Raw genomic sequence first — 16,601 nt, 5'->3', positions numbered from 1 at the left:
TAATTGAGTTTTTCCCCTAAATCTGATTGGTATTCCATATAGTTGAAGATTTGCGTGATATTACTCTACAAATGGAAAGACAAACACACTAGAGCAGAAATGTGTAAGTGGCACAGAGATACTTACATGAAAAAGCCTTATTTTCCTTATATTAGGAACACTGAGGCCCTGAAGATGGGCTTGCCTCTCTGTTCTACCCAGACATTGTATTTTTAAAAACCAAACATTAGTTCACCTCACAATAACAACATTCCAGTTTAAAGAATGTAAAAGATTGCCAACTTAAGTTTCCTGAACTTTCCCTCTTCTCAGTGACAAATGAGATTGTTACCCTCAACTATTTGGAACCTCGGACAGAATACGAGCTCTGCGTGCAGCTGGTCCGGCGTGGAGAGGGCGGGGAAGGGCATCCTGGACCCGTGAGGCGGTTCACAACAGCTTCTATCGGTCAGTTGAAGCAAACAGGCATTTATTCAGGAGCTGGGTGGGTGGGGGAGGAAGGGGAAAGAGGAAGGAAGACCAGGAAGGGTGGTGGTGGGTGAGTGGGATGGTGGTGGAAAGGGGTTTGCTTTTGAATGGGTGGGAAAGTGACAGGAAGGCTAGCAACTTGGAGCCAAACTGGTCCTTTATTTGGGCTGCACTCCTGGTCTGTCTCCCTGGGGGAGGGAGTCTGCAGCAATCCACCGGGACAGAGAAGGAAGCAGATGACCCTTCAGGAAGGCAGGGACATCCCTTAGAAGTTGGGATTTACTTAGCAGCAACTGTGCTCTGTCTTGGCTCCCGAGTTTTACCACCAGCTTCCTGTTTCCATCTTAAGGGCCCAAGACAGGCTCTTGTCACATACGTACTCCAGAAATCCCAGTTTATTTACTTTCAAAAGTAATTTCTAGTTTTTCGAAGTCATTCACGCACATAGTGAAAACATCAAATAGAATGAAAGGTTTTTACCTATAGAACAGCAGTTCTGGGCTTCCCTGATGGCGCAGTGGTTAAGAATCCACCTGCCAATGCAGGGATCACAGCTTTGAGTCCTGGTCCTGGAAGATCCCACATGCTGTGGAACAACTAAGCCCGTTCGCCACAACTGCTGAGCCTGCGCTCTAGAGCCTGCAAGCCACAACTACTGAAGCCTGTGTGCCACAAATCCTGAGCCCATGTGCCACATCTCCTGAGCCCACATGCCACAACTACTGAAGCCCATGCACCTAGAGCCCGCGTTCCGCAACAAGAGAAGCCACCGCAATGAGAAGCCCACACACCGCAATGAAGAGTAGCTCCCCCCCTCGCCGCAACTGGAGAAAGTAGAGTCCCAGAGGGGTTAATAACTTGCCCATGGTAATGCATCAGGTACATTGCCATACTAGATCTTCAGACTTGATATCTTTTTGTTTCTCCTGGGAGAAGCAAAATATCCAGGTATTTTTTACCTGGGAGTCCAAAGGCACGATGTCCTTATCCCAGTTGATGAGTTTTCCTATTTTTCGTCCATTTACTAAAAGCAGAAGGATATGGAATGATTTAGTGAGAAGCTAGGAAGAACATCAGGCTCTTCTGCAGGGGTTGTGCATCCCTAACAGAGACTCTCCCCTCCACATTCCCCACCTAGGGTTCATCTGACCAGCAGCATCCTTAAAGAACCAAATGACACTCAGTAGCTACTCTGATGCTTGTAGAAACATTGCACAAGTAAGGAATGGCTTCCTGGGAACCCACCAGGTAGTAAATACCAAAAATAACACTGGAGACTACATATGACTTAGAGGATAAAGGAATCTCCATGACTGTGATCCAAGGGGCCCCTCATATGTCATCAGGTTGCTGCTAAAAGGCGAATGGTAGTTAATTCTCTCTTAGAGCGGTGCTGATGAATCAAAAGGGGAAGGCCATAATCTGACTCAGATGGAAAGTATTTATGGAACAGAACATAAAACACTTCACAGACCCGTACTGTGCTGTCTTCAGCTCTCAGAATATGTTCCAGCCAGGATGTATTTAGAGATGTCTTGGAATCTATTTCAAAGTAGTTCTCAGGGGTGGGCGGGAAGGGATTCTTGAAGGTTCATCTTTTCCCAGCATTTGAATTTTGCTGATGTTTGTTTTTAAATTCATTTGGCAGCTGCACTATTTATAAGTGTGTTGGTTGAGTGATAAAGGCTGGGAAGGCCGGGAGGGGAGGGGAGAGAAGATACTCTGAACACACGGCAGAGAGAGGGCAGGTTGGGAGGGGTGAAGGGTAAGTCATGCTCCCAAAGGGAGGGAAAGGACCATTTATGGGGTTGCTCCTCTGTACCAGGCACAGGCTTAGAAGGTTTACATGTTTGCTGCACACCATCAGTCCTCCCCTCTGTCTGCTGTCATCGTAAGCCTATCTACCGACTCCAGGTGGCTTATTTCGGAACTTAAACTTTAGAGAAGAGCAAAAGGAGGTGACATCACCTCTCTCAATTTGCAAAGGTTATGGAGAAAAGCCCAATAAGACCTGGAGCATAATGCCCAGCAGGTGGCAGGACCTGATTACTGGTTCTCCCTCATCTAAGGGTGGTCAGTACTGACCAGTGAGAGTCCCTCTCCCATTGGGTGGAAACAGACCCTTCCTCTCACCTCTAAACAAGTTTCTCAACCTTTTTATTTTATTTTTTAATTTTTTTAAACTTTTTTTTCATTTTATTGGAATATAGTTGATATACAATGTTGTGTTAGTTTCAGGTGTACAGCAAAGTGATTGTTATACGTATATTCGTTCTTTTTCAGATTCTTTATCTTATTGTAATTTTTTAAATTATCACTCTCTAAAGAACTTCTTAGATAGTTTTGTCCTTAAGACAAAATCTCTGTTTTGTCTTAATGTCTCTTCTGCCATGAATTGTAATACCACAGATCTGTTTATATATTGTGGCCCTTCATAAACAATTGTCATTATCTAAAATTTTCTCATACCCCAAGAACCAATTTTTGCCCCCTTAGGGGCAATAATGTCCCCACCAAGAATGCATGAGTAGAGGATCACTATTCTGTGTTTTGAAAATACTTTATATCTGAAGTTTAAAATATCAATATACTATTATTAACTGAAAATTTACAGATTCCTCCACTGTCCATTGGCCCAATATATTTTATGAAGGAAGGAAGGAAGGGAGAGAGAAAATGTTGACAGAGCCCCTAACACCTTCCAAGCATTTTCACCTTCACTATCTCATTTCTCCTCCTGAGTCTGGAAGATGAGTATTTTCATTTCATGCTACATGTGAACTCAGAGAGGTTATGAATTTTCCCAAGGTCACAAAACTAAAGGGACAAGCTCCTGCCTCTTTGATTTCAAAACCCATATTGTTTCTATTCAGTTACCTCTCTGGTAGCCCAGGTTCTTGGGGTCAGAGTTGGCGTGTGGTCAGAGTCAAACCTTGATGTGATCAGAGCAGTGCGAGGCCTGGCCCAGCCATCACAGTGTTGTCATGTCTGAAACTGTCCTTGCTAAGGGGAAGTAACCCTGAAATTGCTTTAAAATATATTACTCAAAATGGGAACAGAAACACTGAACCTACAACCCCAGAACCTTGGCAAATCCAGTGTTTCCATTTTTATCAGTTTCCTTCCTTTTTCGCCAGCTGTAGACATGGTTTTTACCAAGTGGTAAGCAGAGTTTTTTCTCGTGTGTTTTAAGTTTTGGAGGGGCTTTTGTACTTTTTCCAATAAACTTTTAATCCCTTGGATGGCTATATCATAATTTATTAAAGCATTTTCCTATTTTGAGCATTTTGGTTTCTTATGATTGTCTGTTATTATAAATAATGTTGTAATGGACATCTTCATGCACCTAGCTTTTCGCTTCCTTTGAGTTGTTTCTTCAGGATAAATCCTTGGTAGTCAGACTATACTCGCAAAGTATATGATCATTTCTAGAGCTCTTGAAAAATATTCCCAAGTTGTCCTTCAAAGGGGTTGTATTCCTGTCTTACAATTACTCAAGCTACATACTAGAATATTTTAAAGCTTTGCTATTCTGGTAGGAAAAAGGAAAAGTATTACATGGCTGCTAGCATGTGTTTCTTTGATAGCTTGTGAAAGTGTATATTATTCTAGGAGCCAGGGTTATCCTATAAAGCTGTCCTTTGGGGCTGTTGTTACCTTCACCCTATATAAAAACAATGATTATTCTGGTTTCTCCTAGGTCTTCCTCCTCCAAGAGGTCTCAGTCTCCTACCAAAAAGTCAGACCACTCTAAATTTGACCTGGCAACCCATATTTCCAAGCTCAGAAGATGACTTTTATGTTGAAGTTGAGAGGAGGTCTGTGCTCATGAATAGTGATCAGCAGAATATTAAAGTGCCAGGCAACCTGACTTCAGTGCTCCTTAACAATTTACAGCCCAGGGAGCAGTACATAGTCCGAGCCAGAGTCAACACCAAGGCCCAGGGGGAATGGAGCGAAAATCTCATCGCTTGGACCCTCAGCGACAGTAAGTACCTCATGATGCCCCAGCCTTGCCTGAATGACACTTGGCTGCTGCCATTAAGACTTAGCTCCCGTCACTTCAAGTCTGCTTCTTAGAAACCAGAAAAGGTAGTTAGCTGTGAATGGAGGCTCATTAGTGCCCCCCACCAACACATCAAATCATTTTAGCAACCTGTAATATATACGAACGCTTCATGTGTTTGGATTTGTGATAATTCAGGCAGGACTGTGCTAAAGTTTACCTTTCCTTTCTATAGAGTTACTTATTAAGTAAATTAATGACATGAATAAGGTTTTCTAGGGCTTGTTGAATCTGTTATATGACAGTTTTTAGGATTGTTGCACACAGATGATGATTCATCTAATTCAACTAATCTTAAAAGCCAAAGAACTCTGCTTAAAAAATCTTCAAAACAGACAATTCTTGGCATTACAGTATATATATATACTTGAGAGTAATATATATTTGAGAGTAATAAAACAACTTTTCTTTCAAAATATTCTTCAGTTCAGGCTTCTCTCAATCTCATATTGGTCATTAAAAATTAGTTGGAACTTCTAGGGTTTCTTTGTAGAATTGAAAGCTTTTTCGTCATGAGCCAGAGAGTTCTATTTTGATTCACTGCATTAGACCTGTCTGTGCATTTTGGAGTCCTTGGAAAGACTAGGTGTTTCTGGGTCACACCAACCGTCACTTATGCTAGGATCCTGTGGTCTCTTGTCAAATCCCAAAGTCTGAGGTTCTTTTCTGCAGCTGAGTTGCCACCTCCCCAGTAACAGGTGTGTAAACTGGCTCTTGTTTTTCCAGGCACTCTCTTCTTGTATCCATAACATGTGGAAGTCTCAACGGTTTTGTCTGTGTTTAGGGATGTCTTCTTCATCTTTAAAAAATTCTGACATTTAGAAGTTATAGGACAATGCAGAGAATAATACAACAAAAACCTACATTTCTACCACACAGAATTAACAACTCTTAACATTTTGTCATATTTGCTTTCAGCCTTTTTGTGGAAGTAATTCCACAATACAGATATATCAAAATCCTCTTTGACCATCATCCCCAATCTAATTCTCTCCCCCTCTCCCCAGAGACAACCAAAATTATGAGTTTGTTATGTATCTTTCCATTCAATGTTGTATAATTTTAATACATTAAGTACATCCATAAGTGTGCACATGCATATATAGTCTCCATCTTGCTTTTTGAATATGTCTGCTAAGTGCTTAACATATTTTCTAACAAGTGCTTAACACGGATAGGCCCTATGGACCAGTGGCTAACTACAGACTAATAGGAATCTTATTTCTTCTGCTTGAATCTATTTCTTAAAAGCTGTGTGACCTCAGCCAAGTCACTTAACCTCTCTGAGCCTCAATGCTTACAGTAAGATTGTTATGAGGAGTCAATGAGTTACTATATGGAAGGGCCTATATAAATGTCAGCTCTCAACATTTTTCTGTTTTCCTCAGTATCAAAAACAGTGTAATAGCAGTTTGTGGAGTAACAGAATCTCCGAGGTCTTAATTTAGTTTAAGGATGGCAAATATGTGATGTGTGTGTGTTGCCATTTTCCTGTCTGCAGCCACTTGTCAAGTCTGCGTCGAGTCCACTACCAACTGATTGGAGTCACCCTCTGAGATAACACTTACTAGCCATTCATGGTTTATGAGCTGATATTAACTCTCTCTCAGAAGCATAATAATCAAGGAGATGGTAATATATCTTAAGTAATATATTGTTTGTTTGTTTTAAATTTCTAGTTCTCCCTCCTCAACCAGAAAACATCAAGATTTCCAACATCACAGACTCCTCAGCTGTGATCTCTTGGACAATACTGGATGGCTATTCTATTTCTTCTATTATCATCCGTTACAAGGTTCAGGGCAAGAATGAAGACCAGCACATTGATGTGAAGATCAAGAATGCCACCATCACCCAGTATCAGCTCAAGGGCCTAGAGCCCCAAACAGCTTACCAGGTGGACATCTTTGCAGAGAACAACATAGGGTCGAGCAATCCAACCTTTTCTCATGAACTGATGACTCTTTCTGAATCTCAAGGTTGGTAGAGTGGACAGGTATTTACATAGAATTATTTCTGGAGAGTATCAGAAAAGCCCCACTGTCTTACGATATTTACCCCATATTCGCATCATGTGACATAATGGGCTGGTAGGCGTCACCATCTCTAAAGAGGTCCTTGGAATGAAAATCCCCTTGGAAGGATAACCCGTTGATCTGTTGTCTATCATGAAAACTTAGGTGAACTTAGCCCATCAGCACTCCCCATCCAGCAACTGAAGCTCTGAGGGATATGAATGTGATTCCATGCAGAAGGAAGACAAGAGGACCCAGCTTAGTGGAGACAGCCCTGTGTGGTACAGTGGGCGCTCCAGGAACCACACTCCACTCTTTCTCAGAACGAACCCTCTTTTAGCTTGGATGACACTATGGTAGTCCGAGTTTTCTTTTACTTTGCAGATCCAGGTTATGATGTCTCCACATCCACCGTTAACCCCCGCTCCAGAGAGAATAAGCCCTTTGAGATAGAGATCGCTCAGAGTGCCAAGCACACGAAGCCCAGTGTTTGCGATTTTTTGAAATTGAAATATAGTTGATGTAATGTACAATATTATGTTAGTTTCAAGAGCACTACATAGTGATTTGACATTTGCATATATTATGAAATGATCACCACAATAAGGCTAGTAATCATCTGTCTCCATACAAAGTGATTACAATAATATTGACTACATTCCATATGCTGTATATTACATCCCCGGATGTAATTACAACTGGAGGGTTGTACGTCTTAATCCTCTCCGGTGTTTGTGATTGGTAAAACCTGTTGAATGTAATTAGTGAAAAAGGACCCCGGGGGTGGGAAGAACTGCAGCTCCTGGAGAGCCTTCCCTCTGAGGTGTGTCTGAAATTGCACTTCCTTGCCCTCTGTGCTATACAGCTTGTGCAAGGGAATGTAGCTAGAGGGACATTAGAGGGAAATGGTGATTTCTGCAAATTTATAATTCAGACCAGAGTATTTTTACAGAAAATGTTATAGCACTAAAAACTTCTTGGTTCTCTTGGGGCCTACCTAGGGCTTAAGAAATAAAATCAAGCAAGCCCTGTTCTCAGTGCTGATTCTTTGGAACATGTTTGAAATATGCAAGGAATGATGGGTCTGCCAATTATAGAGAATTGTATTCAATAGTTTTCACCTGACACTCTTAATAAATGCCTAATTTCAATAGTTACTTGTGTTTTGGTAAAACATGTACAGGCCCAAAATCCAAGTTACAAATAAAATACTAAGAGAAAAATTTTAAGACAAGATGTAACGAAACTAAACAACCCTCATCATCCCATTTCAGACATCTCTTTATGCACGTATAAAACGGAGATAGAAGGAAAGGTAGCTAATCACAAAAGAATAATTGTTAAAAGAGAGGATCATGCTCTACATGCTGTTTCTCATAAAAATACATTGAATTTATCTTTATTTGAATTTAAATAAGGGAAAGAAGTGGAGGGGTTATACCATAGTCTTTAATAGTTTATTTTGACCTGAGCCCAAAACTTAATGGTTTTTTCCTCTCTCTCTTCTTTCCTTCCTTCTTTCTTTGTCCCATTGGTATCCTCAGGTTTTCTCTATCAGCTATTTTTTTTAACATCTTTATTGTAGTATAATTGCTTTACAATGTTGTGTTAGTTTCTGCTGTATAACAAAGTGAATCAGGTATATGTATATATATATATATCTCCATATCGCCTCCCTCTTGTGTCTCCCTCCACCCTCCCTATCCCACCCCTCTAGGTGGTCACAAAGCACCAAGCTGATCTCCCTGTGCTATGCAGCTGCTTCCCACTAGCTATCTGTTTTACATTTGGTAGTGTATATATGTCAAGGCTGCTCTCTCATTTCGCCCCAGCTTACCCTTCCCCCTCCCTGTGTCCTCAAGTCCATTCTCTACATCTACATCTTTATTCCTGTCCTGCTCCTAGGTTCATCAAAACAATTTTGTTTTTAGATTCCATATATTTGCGTTAGCATACGGTATTTGTTTTTCTCTTTCTGACTTACTTCACTCTGTATGACAGACTCTAGTTTGTTTGTTTTTATGGCTGAGTAATATTCCATTGCATATATGTGCCACATCTTCTTTATCCACTCATTTATTGATGGACACTTAGGTTGCTTCCATGTTCTGGCTATTGTAAATAGTGCTTCAGTGAACATTGTGGTACATGACTCTTTTTGAATTATGGTTTTCTCAGGGTATATGCCCAGTAGTGGTATTGCCAGGTCATATGGTAGTTCTATTTTTCATTTTTTAAGGAACTCCCATACTATTCTGCATAGTGGCTGTATCAATTTACATTCCCATCAACAGTGCAAGAGGGTTCCCTTTTCTCCACACCCTCTCCAGCATTTCTTGTTTCTAGATTTTTTGATGATGGCTATTCTGACCAGTGTGAGGTGATACCTCATTGCAGTTTTGATTTGCATTTCTCTAATGATTAGTGATGTTGAGCATCCTTTCATGTGTTTGTTGGCAGTCTGTATATCTTCTTTGGAGAAATGTCTATTTAGGTCTTCTGCCCATTTTTGGATTGGGTTGTTTGTTTTTTTGATATTGAGCTACATGAGCTGCTTGTATATTTTGGAGATGAATCCTTTGTCAGTTGCTTCATTTGCAAATATTTTCTCCCATTCTGAGGGTTGTCTTTTCGTCTTGTTTATAGTTTCCTTTGCTGTGCAAAAGCTTTTAAGTTTCATTAGGTCCCATTTGTTTATTTTTGTTTTTATTTCCATTTCTCTAGGAGGTGGGTCAAAAAGGATCTTGCTGTGATTTATGTCATGTATGTCTACCTATGTTTTTCTCTAGGACTTTGATAGTGTCTGGCCTTACATTTAGGTCTTTAATCCATTTTGAGTTTATTTTTGTGTATGGTGTTCTAACTTCATTCTTTTACGTGTACCTGTCCAGTTTTCCCAGTGCCACTTATTGAAGAGGGTATCTTTTCTCCATTTTATACTCTTGCTTCCTTTATTAAAGATAAGGTGACCATATGTGCATGGGTTAATCTCTGGGCTTTCTATCCTGTTCCATTGATCTATATTTCTGTTTTTGTGCCAGTACCATACTGTCTTGATTACTGTAGCTTTGTAGTATAGTCTGAAGTCAGGGAGCCTGATTGCTCCAGCTCCTTTTTTCCTTTCTCAAGATGGCTTTGGCTGTTAGGGGTCTTTTGTGGTTACATACAAATTGTGAAATTTTTTGTTCTAGATCTGTGAAAAATGCCATTGGTAGTTTGATAGGGATTGCACTGAATCTGTAGATTGCTTTGAGTAGTATAGTCATTTTCACAATGTTGATTTTTCCAATGAAAGAACATCGTATATCTCTCCATCTGTCTATATCATCTTGAATTTCTTTCATCAGTGTCTTATTGTTTTCTGCATACAGGTCTTTTGTCTTCTTAAGTAGGTTTATTCCTAGTTATTTTATTCTTTTTGTTGCAATGGTAAATGGAAGTGCTTCCTTAATTTCCCTTTCAGATTTTTCATCATTAGTATATAGGAGTCCAAGAGATTTCTGTGCATTAATTTTGTATCCTGCAACTTTACCAAATTCATTGTTTAGCTCTAGTAGTTTTCTGGTAGCATCTTTAGGATTCTCTATGTATAGTATCATGTCATCTGCAAACAGTGACAGCTTTACTTCTTTTCCTATTTGGATTCCTTTAATTTCTTTTTCTTCTCGGATTGCTGTGGCTAAAACTTCCAAAACTATGTTGAATAAGAGTGGTGAGTGTGGGCAACCTTGTCTTTTTCCTGATCTTAGTGGAAATGGTTTCAATTTTTCACCATTGAGGACGATATTGGCTGTGGGTTTGTCATATATGGCCTTTATTATGTTGAGGTAGGTTCCCTCTATGCCTACTTTCTGGAGAGTTTTTATCATAAATGGGTGTTGAATTTTGTCGAAAGCTTTATCTGCATCAGTTGAGATGATCATATGGTTTTTCTCCTTCAATTTGTTAATATGGTGTATCACATTGATTGATTTGCATATATTGAAGAATCCTTGCATTCCTGGGATAAACCCCACTTGATCATGGTGTATGATCCTTTTAATGTGCTGTTGGATTCTGTTTGCTAGTATTTTGTTGAGGAGTTTTGCATCTATTTTCATCAGTGATATTGGCTTGTAGTTTTCTTTTTTTGTGACATCTTTGTCTGGCTTTGGTATCAGGGTGATGGTGGCCTCATAGAATGAGTTTCAGAGTGTTCCTCCCTCTGCTATATTTTGGAATAGTTTGAGAAGGATAGGTGTTAGCTCTTCTCTAAATGTTTGATAGAATTCGCCTGTGAAGCCATCTGGTCCTGGGCTTTTGTTTCTTAGAAGACTTTTAATCATAGTTTCAATTTCAGTGCTTGTGATCGGTCTGTTTATATTTTCTATTTCTTCCTGGTTCAGTCTCGGAAGGTTGTGCTTTTCTAAGAATTTGTCCATTTCTTCCAGGTTGTCCATTTTATTCACATAGTTGCTTGTAGTAATCTCTCATGATCCTTTGTATTTCTGCAGTGTCAGTTGTTACTTCTTTTTCATTTCTAATTCTGTTGATTTGAGTCTTCTCCCTTTTTTTCTTGATGAGTCTGGCTAATGGTTTATTAATTTTGTTTATCTTCTCAAAGAACCAGCTTTTAGTTTTATTGATCTTTGCTCTCGTTTCCTTCATTTCTTTTTCATTTATTTCTGATCTGATCATTATGATTTCTTTCCCTCTGCTAACTCTGAGGTTTTCTTGTTCTTCTTTCTCTCATTGCTTTAGTTGTAAGATTAGGTTGTTTATTTGAGATTTTTTTTTGTTTCTTCAGATAGTATTGTATTGCTATAAACTTCCCTCTTAGAACTGCTTTTGCTGCATGCCATAGGTTTCGTGTCATCGTGTTTTCATTGTCATTTGTTTCTAGGTATTTTTTGTTTCCTCTTTGATTTCTTCAGTGATGTCTTGGTTATTTAGTAGTGTATTGTTTAGCCTCCATATGTTTGTATTTTTTACAGTTTTTTCCCTGTAATTGATATCATAGCGTTGTGGTTAGAAATGATACTTGATAGGATTTCAGTTTTCTTAAATTTACCAAGGCTCGATTTGTGACCCAAGATATGATCTATCCTGGAGAATGTTCCATGAGCCCTTGAAAAGAAAGTGTATTCTGTTTTTTTTGGATGGAATCTCTTATAAATATGAATTAAGTCCATCTTATCTAATGTGTCATTTAAAGCTTGTGTTTCCTTATTTATTTTCATTTTGGATGACCTCTCCATTGGTGAAAGTGGGGTGTTAAAGTCCCCTACTATTATTGTGTGACTGTCCATTTCCCCTTTTTTGGCTGTTAGCATTTGCCTTATGTATTGAGGTGCTCCTATGTTGGATGCATAAATATTTACAATTGTTGTATCTTCTTCTTGGATTGATCCCTTGATCATTATGTAGTGTCCCTCTTGGTCTCTTGTAATAGTCTTTATTTTAAAGTCTATTTTGTCTGATATGAGAATTGCTTCTCCGGCTTTCTTTTGATTCCCATTTGCATGGAATATCTTTTTTCATCCCTTCACTTTCAGTCTGTATGTGTCCCTAGGTCTGAAGTAGGTCTCTTGTAGACAGCATACATACGAGTCTTGTTTTTGTATCCATTCAGCCAGTCTATGTCTTTTGGTTGGAGCATTTAATCCATTTACATTTAAGGTAATTATCAATATGTAAGTTCCTATTACCATTTTCTTAATTGTTTTGAGTTTGTTTTTGTAGGTCTTTCCTTCTCTTGTATTTCCTGCCTAGAGAAGTTCCTTTAGCATTTGTTGCAAAACTGGTTTGCTGGTTCTGAATTCTCTTAGCTTTTGCTTGTCTGTAAAGGTTTTAATTTCTCCGTGGAATCTGAATGAGATCCTTGCTGGGTAGAATAATCTTGGTTGTAGGTTTTTCCCTTTCACTTTAAATATGTCCTGCCACTCCCTTCTGGCTTGCAGAGTTTCTGCTGAAAGATCAGCTGTTAACCTTATGGGGATTCCCTCGTATGTTATTTGTTGCTTTTCCCTTGCTGCTTTTAATAATTTTTCTTTGTATTTAACTTTTGATAGTTTGATTAATATGTGTCTTGGCATGTTTCTCCTTGGATTTATCCTGTATGGGACTCTCTGCACTTCCTGGACTTATTTCCTTTCCCATGTTAGGGAAGTTTTCAACTGTAATCTTTTCAAATATTTTCTCAGACCCTTTCTTTCTCTCTCCTTCTTCTGGGACCCCTATAATTCCAATGTTGGTGCATTTAATGTTGTCCCAGAGGTCTCTGAGACTGTCCTCAATTCTTTTCATTCTTTTTTCTTTATTCTGCTCTGTGGTAGTTATTTCCACTATTTTATCTTCCAGGTCACTTATCCATTCTTCTGCCTCAGTTATTCTGCTATTGATTCCTTCTAGAGTATTTTTAATTTCATTTATTGTGTTGTTCAGTATTGTTTGTTTGCCCTTTAGTTCTTCTAGGTCCTTGTTAAACATTTCTTGTATTTTCTCCATTCTATTTCCAAGATTTTGGATCATCTTTACCATCATTATTCTGACTTCTTTTTCAGATAGACTGCCTATTTCCTCTTCATTTGTTTGGTCTGGTGGGTTTTTACCTTGCTCCTACATCTGCTGCATATTTCTCTGTCTTCTCATTTTGCTTAACTTACTGTGTTTGGGGTCTCCTTTTCACAGGCTGCAGGTTCGTAGTTCCCTTTTTTTTTTTGGTGTCTGCCCTCAGTGGGTGAGTTTGGGTCAGTGGCTTGTGTAGGCTTCCTGGTGTAGGGGACTGGTGCCTGTGTTCTGGTGGATGAGGCTGGATCTTGTCTTTCTGTTGGGCAGGGCCATGTCCAGCGGTTTGTTTTGTGGTGTCTGTGAACTTACTATGATTTTAGGCAGCCTCTCTGCTAATGGGTTGTGTTGTGTTCCTGTCTTGCTAGTTGTTTGGCATGGGGCGTCCAGCACTGGAGCTTGCTGGCTGTTGGGTGGAGCTGGGTCTTAGTGTTGAGATGGAGATCTCTGGGAGAGCTCTTGTCAATTGATATTATGTGGGGCCGGGCAGTCTCTGGTGGTCCAATGTCCTGAACTCGGCTCTCCCACCTCAGAGGCTCAGGCCTGACACCAGGCCAGAGCACCAAGACCCTGTCAGCCATGTGGCCAGGTATGCAGGGGGGAGTTTCTTGCCTTTTGGGAAGTCTGAGGTCTTCTGCCAGCGTTCAGTAGGTGTTCTGTAGGAGCTGTTCCACATGTAGATGTATTTTTGATGTATTTGTGGGGAGGAAGGTGATCTCTGGGTCTTACTCCTCCACCATCTTGAAGGTCCCCCTGCAATAGGGGCCTCCACTGAAGATGCCAAGCTCCACAAGAGCAACAGGTGCACAGGCTTTTTTTTCAGAGGTTTTGCAGATTGTTTTTTTTTGTTTGTTTTCCTTTGTGCTTCGTCTAGTTTCAGTTTTTCACAGGGTGCTTCATGCAGAGGCCTTGCACCCAGCACTTCAGATCAGAGTGCGTAGTAAGAAAATCTCCATCAGCTCTTTAAAACAAGAAAAAAGCCAAAGCAGACACTATATTCTTTAGAGTTGCAGAGCTTTAAAGCTTTTCTAGGTGGTTAAATTGTGCAGGGAGGTTTAGTCACTTACCCAAAGTCATAGATCTAATTAGCCATTCTCACTCTTACTCGGTAATGTTCATCTGCTTGGGCCTGTACTTGGAAGTGAAAGTTGAACAAAGGACAACAATTAGTGATTAGCATGTTGCCATTTTTAAAAAATGCCTTTTGCACATTTCTTTGAACTTAGAACAGCCCTGTGAGTCATCTCCATTGAGTTCCAGAAAATAAACGAGTAGCCCAAGGTCACCTAGCAGGGCTCAGGCTGGGCTCAGGCTGCCATTACACTCCCATTACACTGTGACTTCTCCCGCAGATGGTCTTGGCCTCTCTCTCTACCTAGACTAACCTGCTCCTTCTCCTGTGTTCTCCGGCACAGCCCCAGCAGACCTCGGAGGTGGGAAGATGCTGCTGATCGCCATCCTTGGCTCAGCGGGAATGACCTGCCTGACGGTGCTGTTGGCCTTTCTGATCATGTTGCAGTTGAAGAGGGCAAACGTCCAAAGAAGAATGGCCCAAGCCTTCCAAAACGTGGTATGTCTCATCTTCCTAATAGTAATAAGTGCAAGTCCACATATATGCAGAACCTTCATTTTAAAGATGTGGGTCAAAAATTTTACCTGTAAAGCAAATATTTCCCTTAGGCAAGTTTCATCTTTTCTTTGTCTTCCATTATGAAATGGGAGATAAATAGCATGACTATATGATTTCTTGTCCAAATCAGAACAATTCTAAGAATGAAAAGGTTGCTCTTAATAAGTATGCAGGAGACCAAGCCTAAAGCAGGACTACTGCCCCATCAGAAAGAGAATATAGTCATACTAGTAATAAGTCACCAGCGAGGGTAATCTTGTAATATAAGGAACTGAACATTTTTGGTAATGAAGGGCATAAGGGTAACCAGACCTCAGAGTGATAGGTAATGAAGATTTGCACTAGACCAGTTTTCCCCACATTTCCCTGTTTCCAGTTTCCATTTTGTACCTCTAATATCTCTTTCAATTCTATTATCCCTCCTATATGTATGGATTACATATACGTGTGTATCTCCATTCCTGTGCACCCTTCGGTCTGCAGCCATAGTTCGTGGTGCTTGGCATGGCCTCTTTCTTTCATCTAGGAATTTTGACCAGTAAAAAGTTTAGAAAATCATACTTTACCTATAGGCACCCTATTTGAGTCCTTTGCTCTACTACAGCCTGAACATTTCTCTAGTTCGTGGTTTCAAGCTCTGTAAAATTAATCTGTACCCAACTTTATTGATTCTGGATATGAAACATTGAGTACAATTACATATTCCAAATGAGGTATACCTTCCTGTACATGAGTCCCTGAGATTCCCTTCAGTACAGAACAAGGGAGGCTCTGTAATCCGACTCCTTGCCAGAGCTGGCTCAACTCAGGCTGTCCCTGTAGAGGAAGGACCAGCAAGGGGGTAGAGAGTGCTAGAGCGCATCATGGTACTGATGCTTTGTCCTGATACCATCAGCAGCCACTGAAACTCAGGAGAAAAGGAGACACCCTGTTGGGTTTTGCTCTAAGCATCAGTCATCTTGGGGCCAGTGTCTGCGCCAGAGTGGGCTTGAGAGATTCTGAGCTTTAGGAAGAGTTGGAGAGAGTGAGTAAGAGCCAAGAATAGACCAAGATGACGCTAGGAAACAAAGCTCTCACAGAGGTGTGTCCTGTGACTGACCCAGATAGGTCTCTGAGCTCTTTTCCAGATCAGAAGTCAACACCGGCTCATTCCACAGCAGAGTAGAAACTCAAGTGTGACTAACTCAGGGATGTGCTATTTCGTGGCATACATGCTGTTATCCTCCCCTCCCTCACCTCTGCAGACATAACTAATTGATTGTGGCGTGCTTTGCCACTGAGGCCTGTGATCGTGCCCATGCAGCTCTATAGGCAGCCACTTCATCCGAGTGGGCCTGTTCAATGAACCCTATTTCCGTTTTCATTCTAGAATTGGATACAGTATTTCTTTTTTCACCCAGTGTGGGTACCAATCAGGAGGTATTATGTATCTTAAAATTATGAAAAGTCCTGACACAAAACCATTATTTTTCTAGCGGGAAGAACCAGCTGTGCAATTCAACTCAGGAACTCTGGCCCTGAACAGGAAGGCCAAAAACAACCCAGATCCTACAATTTATCCAGTGCTTGACTGGAATGACATCAAATTTCAAGATGTGATTGGGGAGGGTAATTTTGGCCAGGTCCTGAAAGCTCGCATCAAGAAGGATGGGTTACGGATGGACGCTGCCATAAAGAGAATGAAAGGTCAGTGCTTGGACTGCTCGAGTCAGCATTTTACTAGGGTGGGGGGACAGCTTGACTTCCTGTTGAATCTTTCCTCTAAGGTCTTACACTCTTTAAACAAAAAATTGGCGTGGTGTCAGGTAGAGCTGTTATGTGCAACTGAAGGTGATGTTTCCTTTGAGGGTCAGGATGTAAACATGAAGGCATAAGC

The 16,601-nt window shown here is 40.4% G+C and overlaps 1 protein-coding gene across 2 annotated transcripts in view; it reads left to right on the top strand.

The window, feature by feature from the left end:
• Positions 1 to 16,601, top strand: part of TEK (TEK receptor tyrosine kinase) — a 111,166-nt gene that overhangs the window by 78,543 nt on the left and 16,022 nt on the right. Inside the window, exons 11-15 of one of the 2 annotated variants that reach the window (XM_027088951.1) lie at positions 313 to 447; positions 4,169 to 4,456; positions 6,214 to 6,513; positions 14,511 to 14,665; positions 16,201 to 16,411. In XM_027088951.1, coding sequence (XP_026944752.1) covers positions 313 to 447; positions 4,169 to 4,456; positions 6,214 to 6,513; positions 14,511 to 14,665; positions 16,201 to 16,411 — 1,089 coding nt within the window. The remainder of the gene's footprint in view (positions 1 to 312; positions 448 to 4,168; positions 4,457 to 6,213; positions 6,514 to 14,510; positions 14,666 to 16,200; positions 16,412 to 16,601) is intronic. The other variant, XM_027088952.1, reaches the window with a different exon arrangement.

Source organism: Aethalodelphis obliquidens, unplaced genomic scaffold, assembly GCF_003676395.1.
Source record: "Aethalodelphis obliquidens isolate GAN/ISIS:26980383/991018 unplaced genomic scaffold, ASM367639v1 scaffold64, whole genome shotgun sequence".
Classification (NCBI taxonomy): domain Eukaryota; kingdom Metazoa; phylum Chordata; class Mammalia; order Artiodactyla; family Delphinidae; genus Aethalodelphis; species Aethalodelphis obliquidens.
The sequence above is the reverse complement of the archived record's forward strand: the minus strand, read 5'-3'. Positions and strand labels throughout refer to the sequence as shown.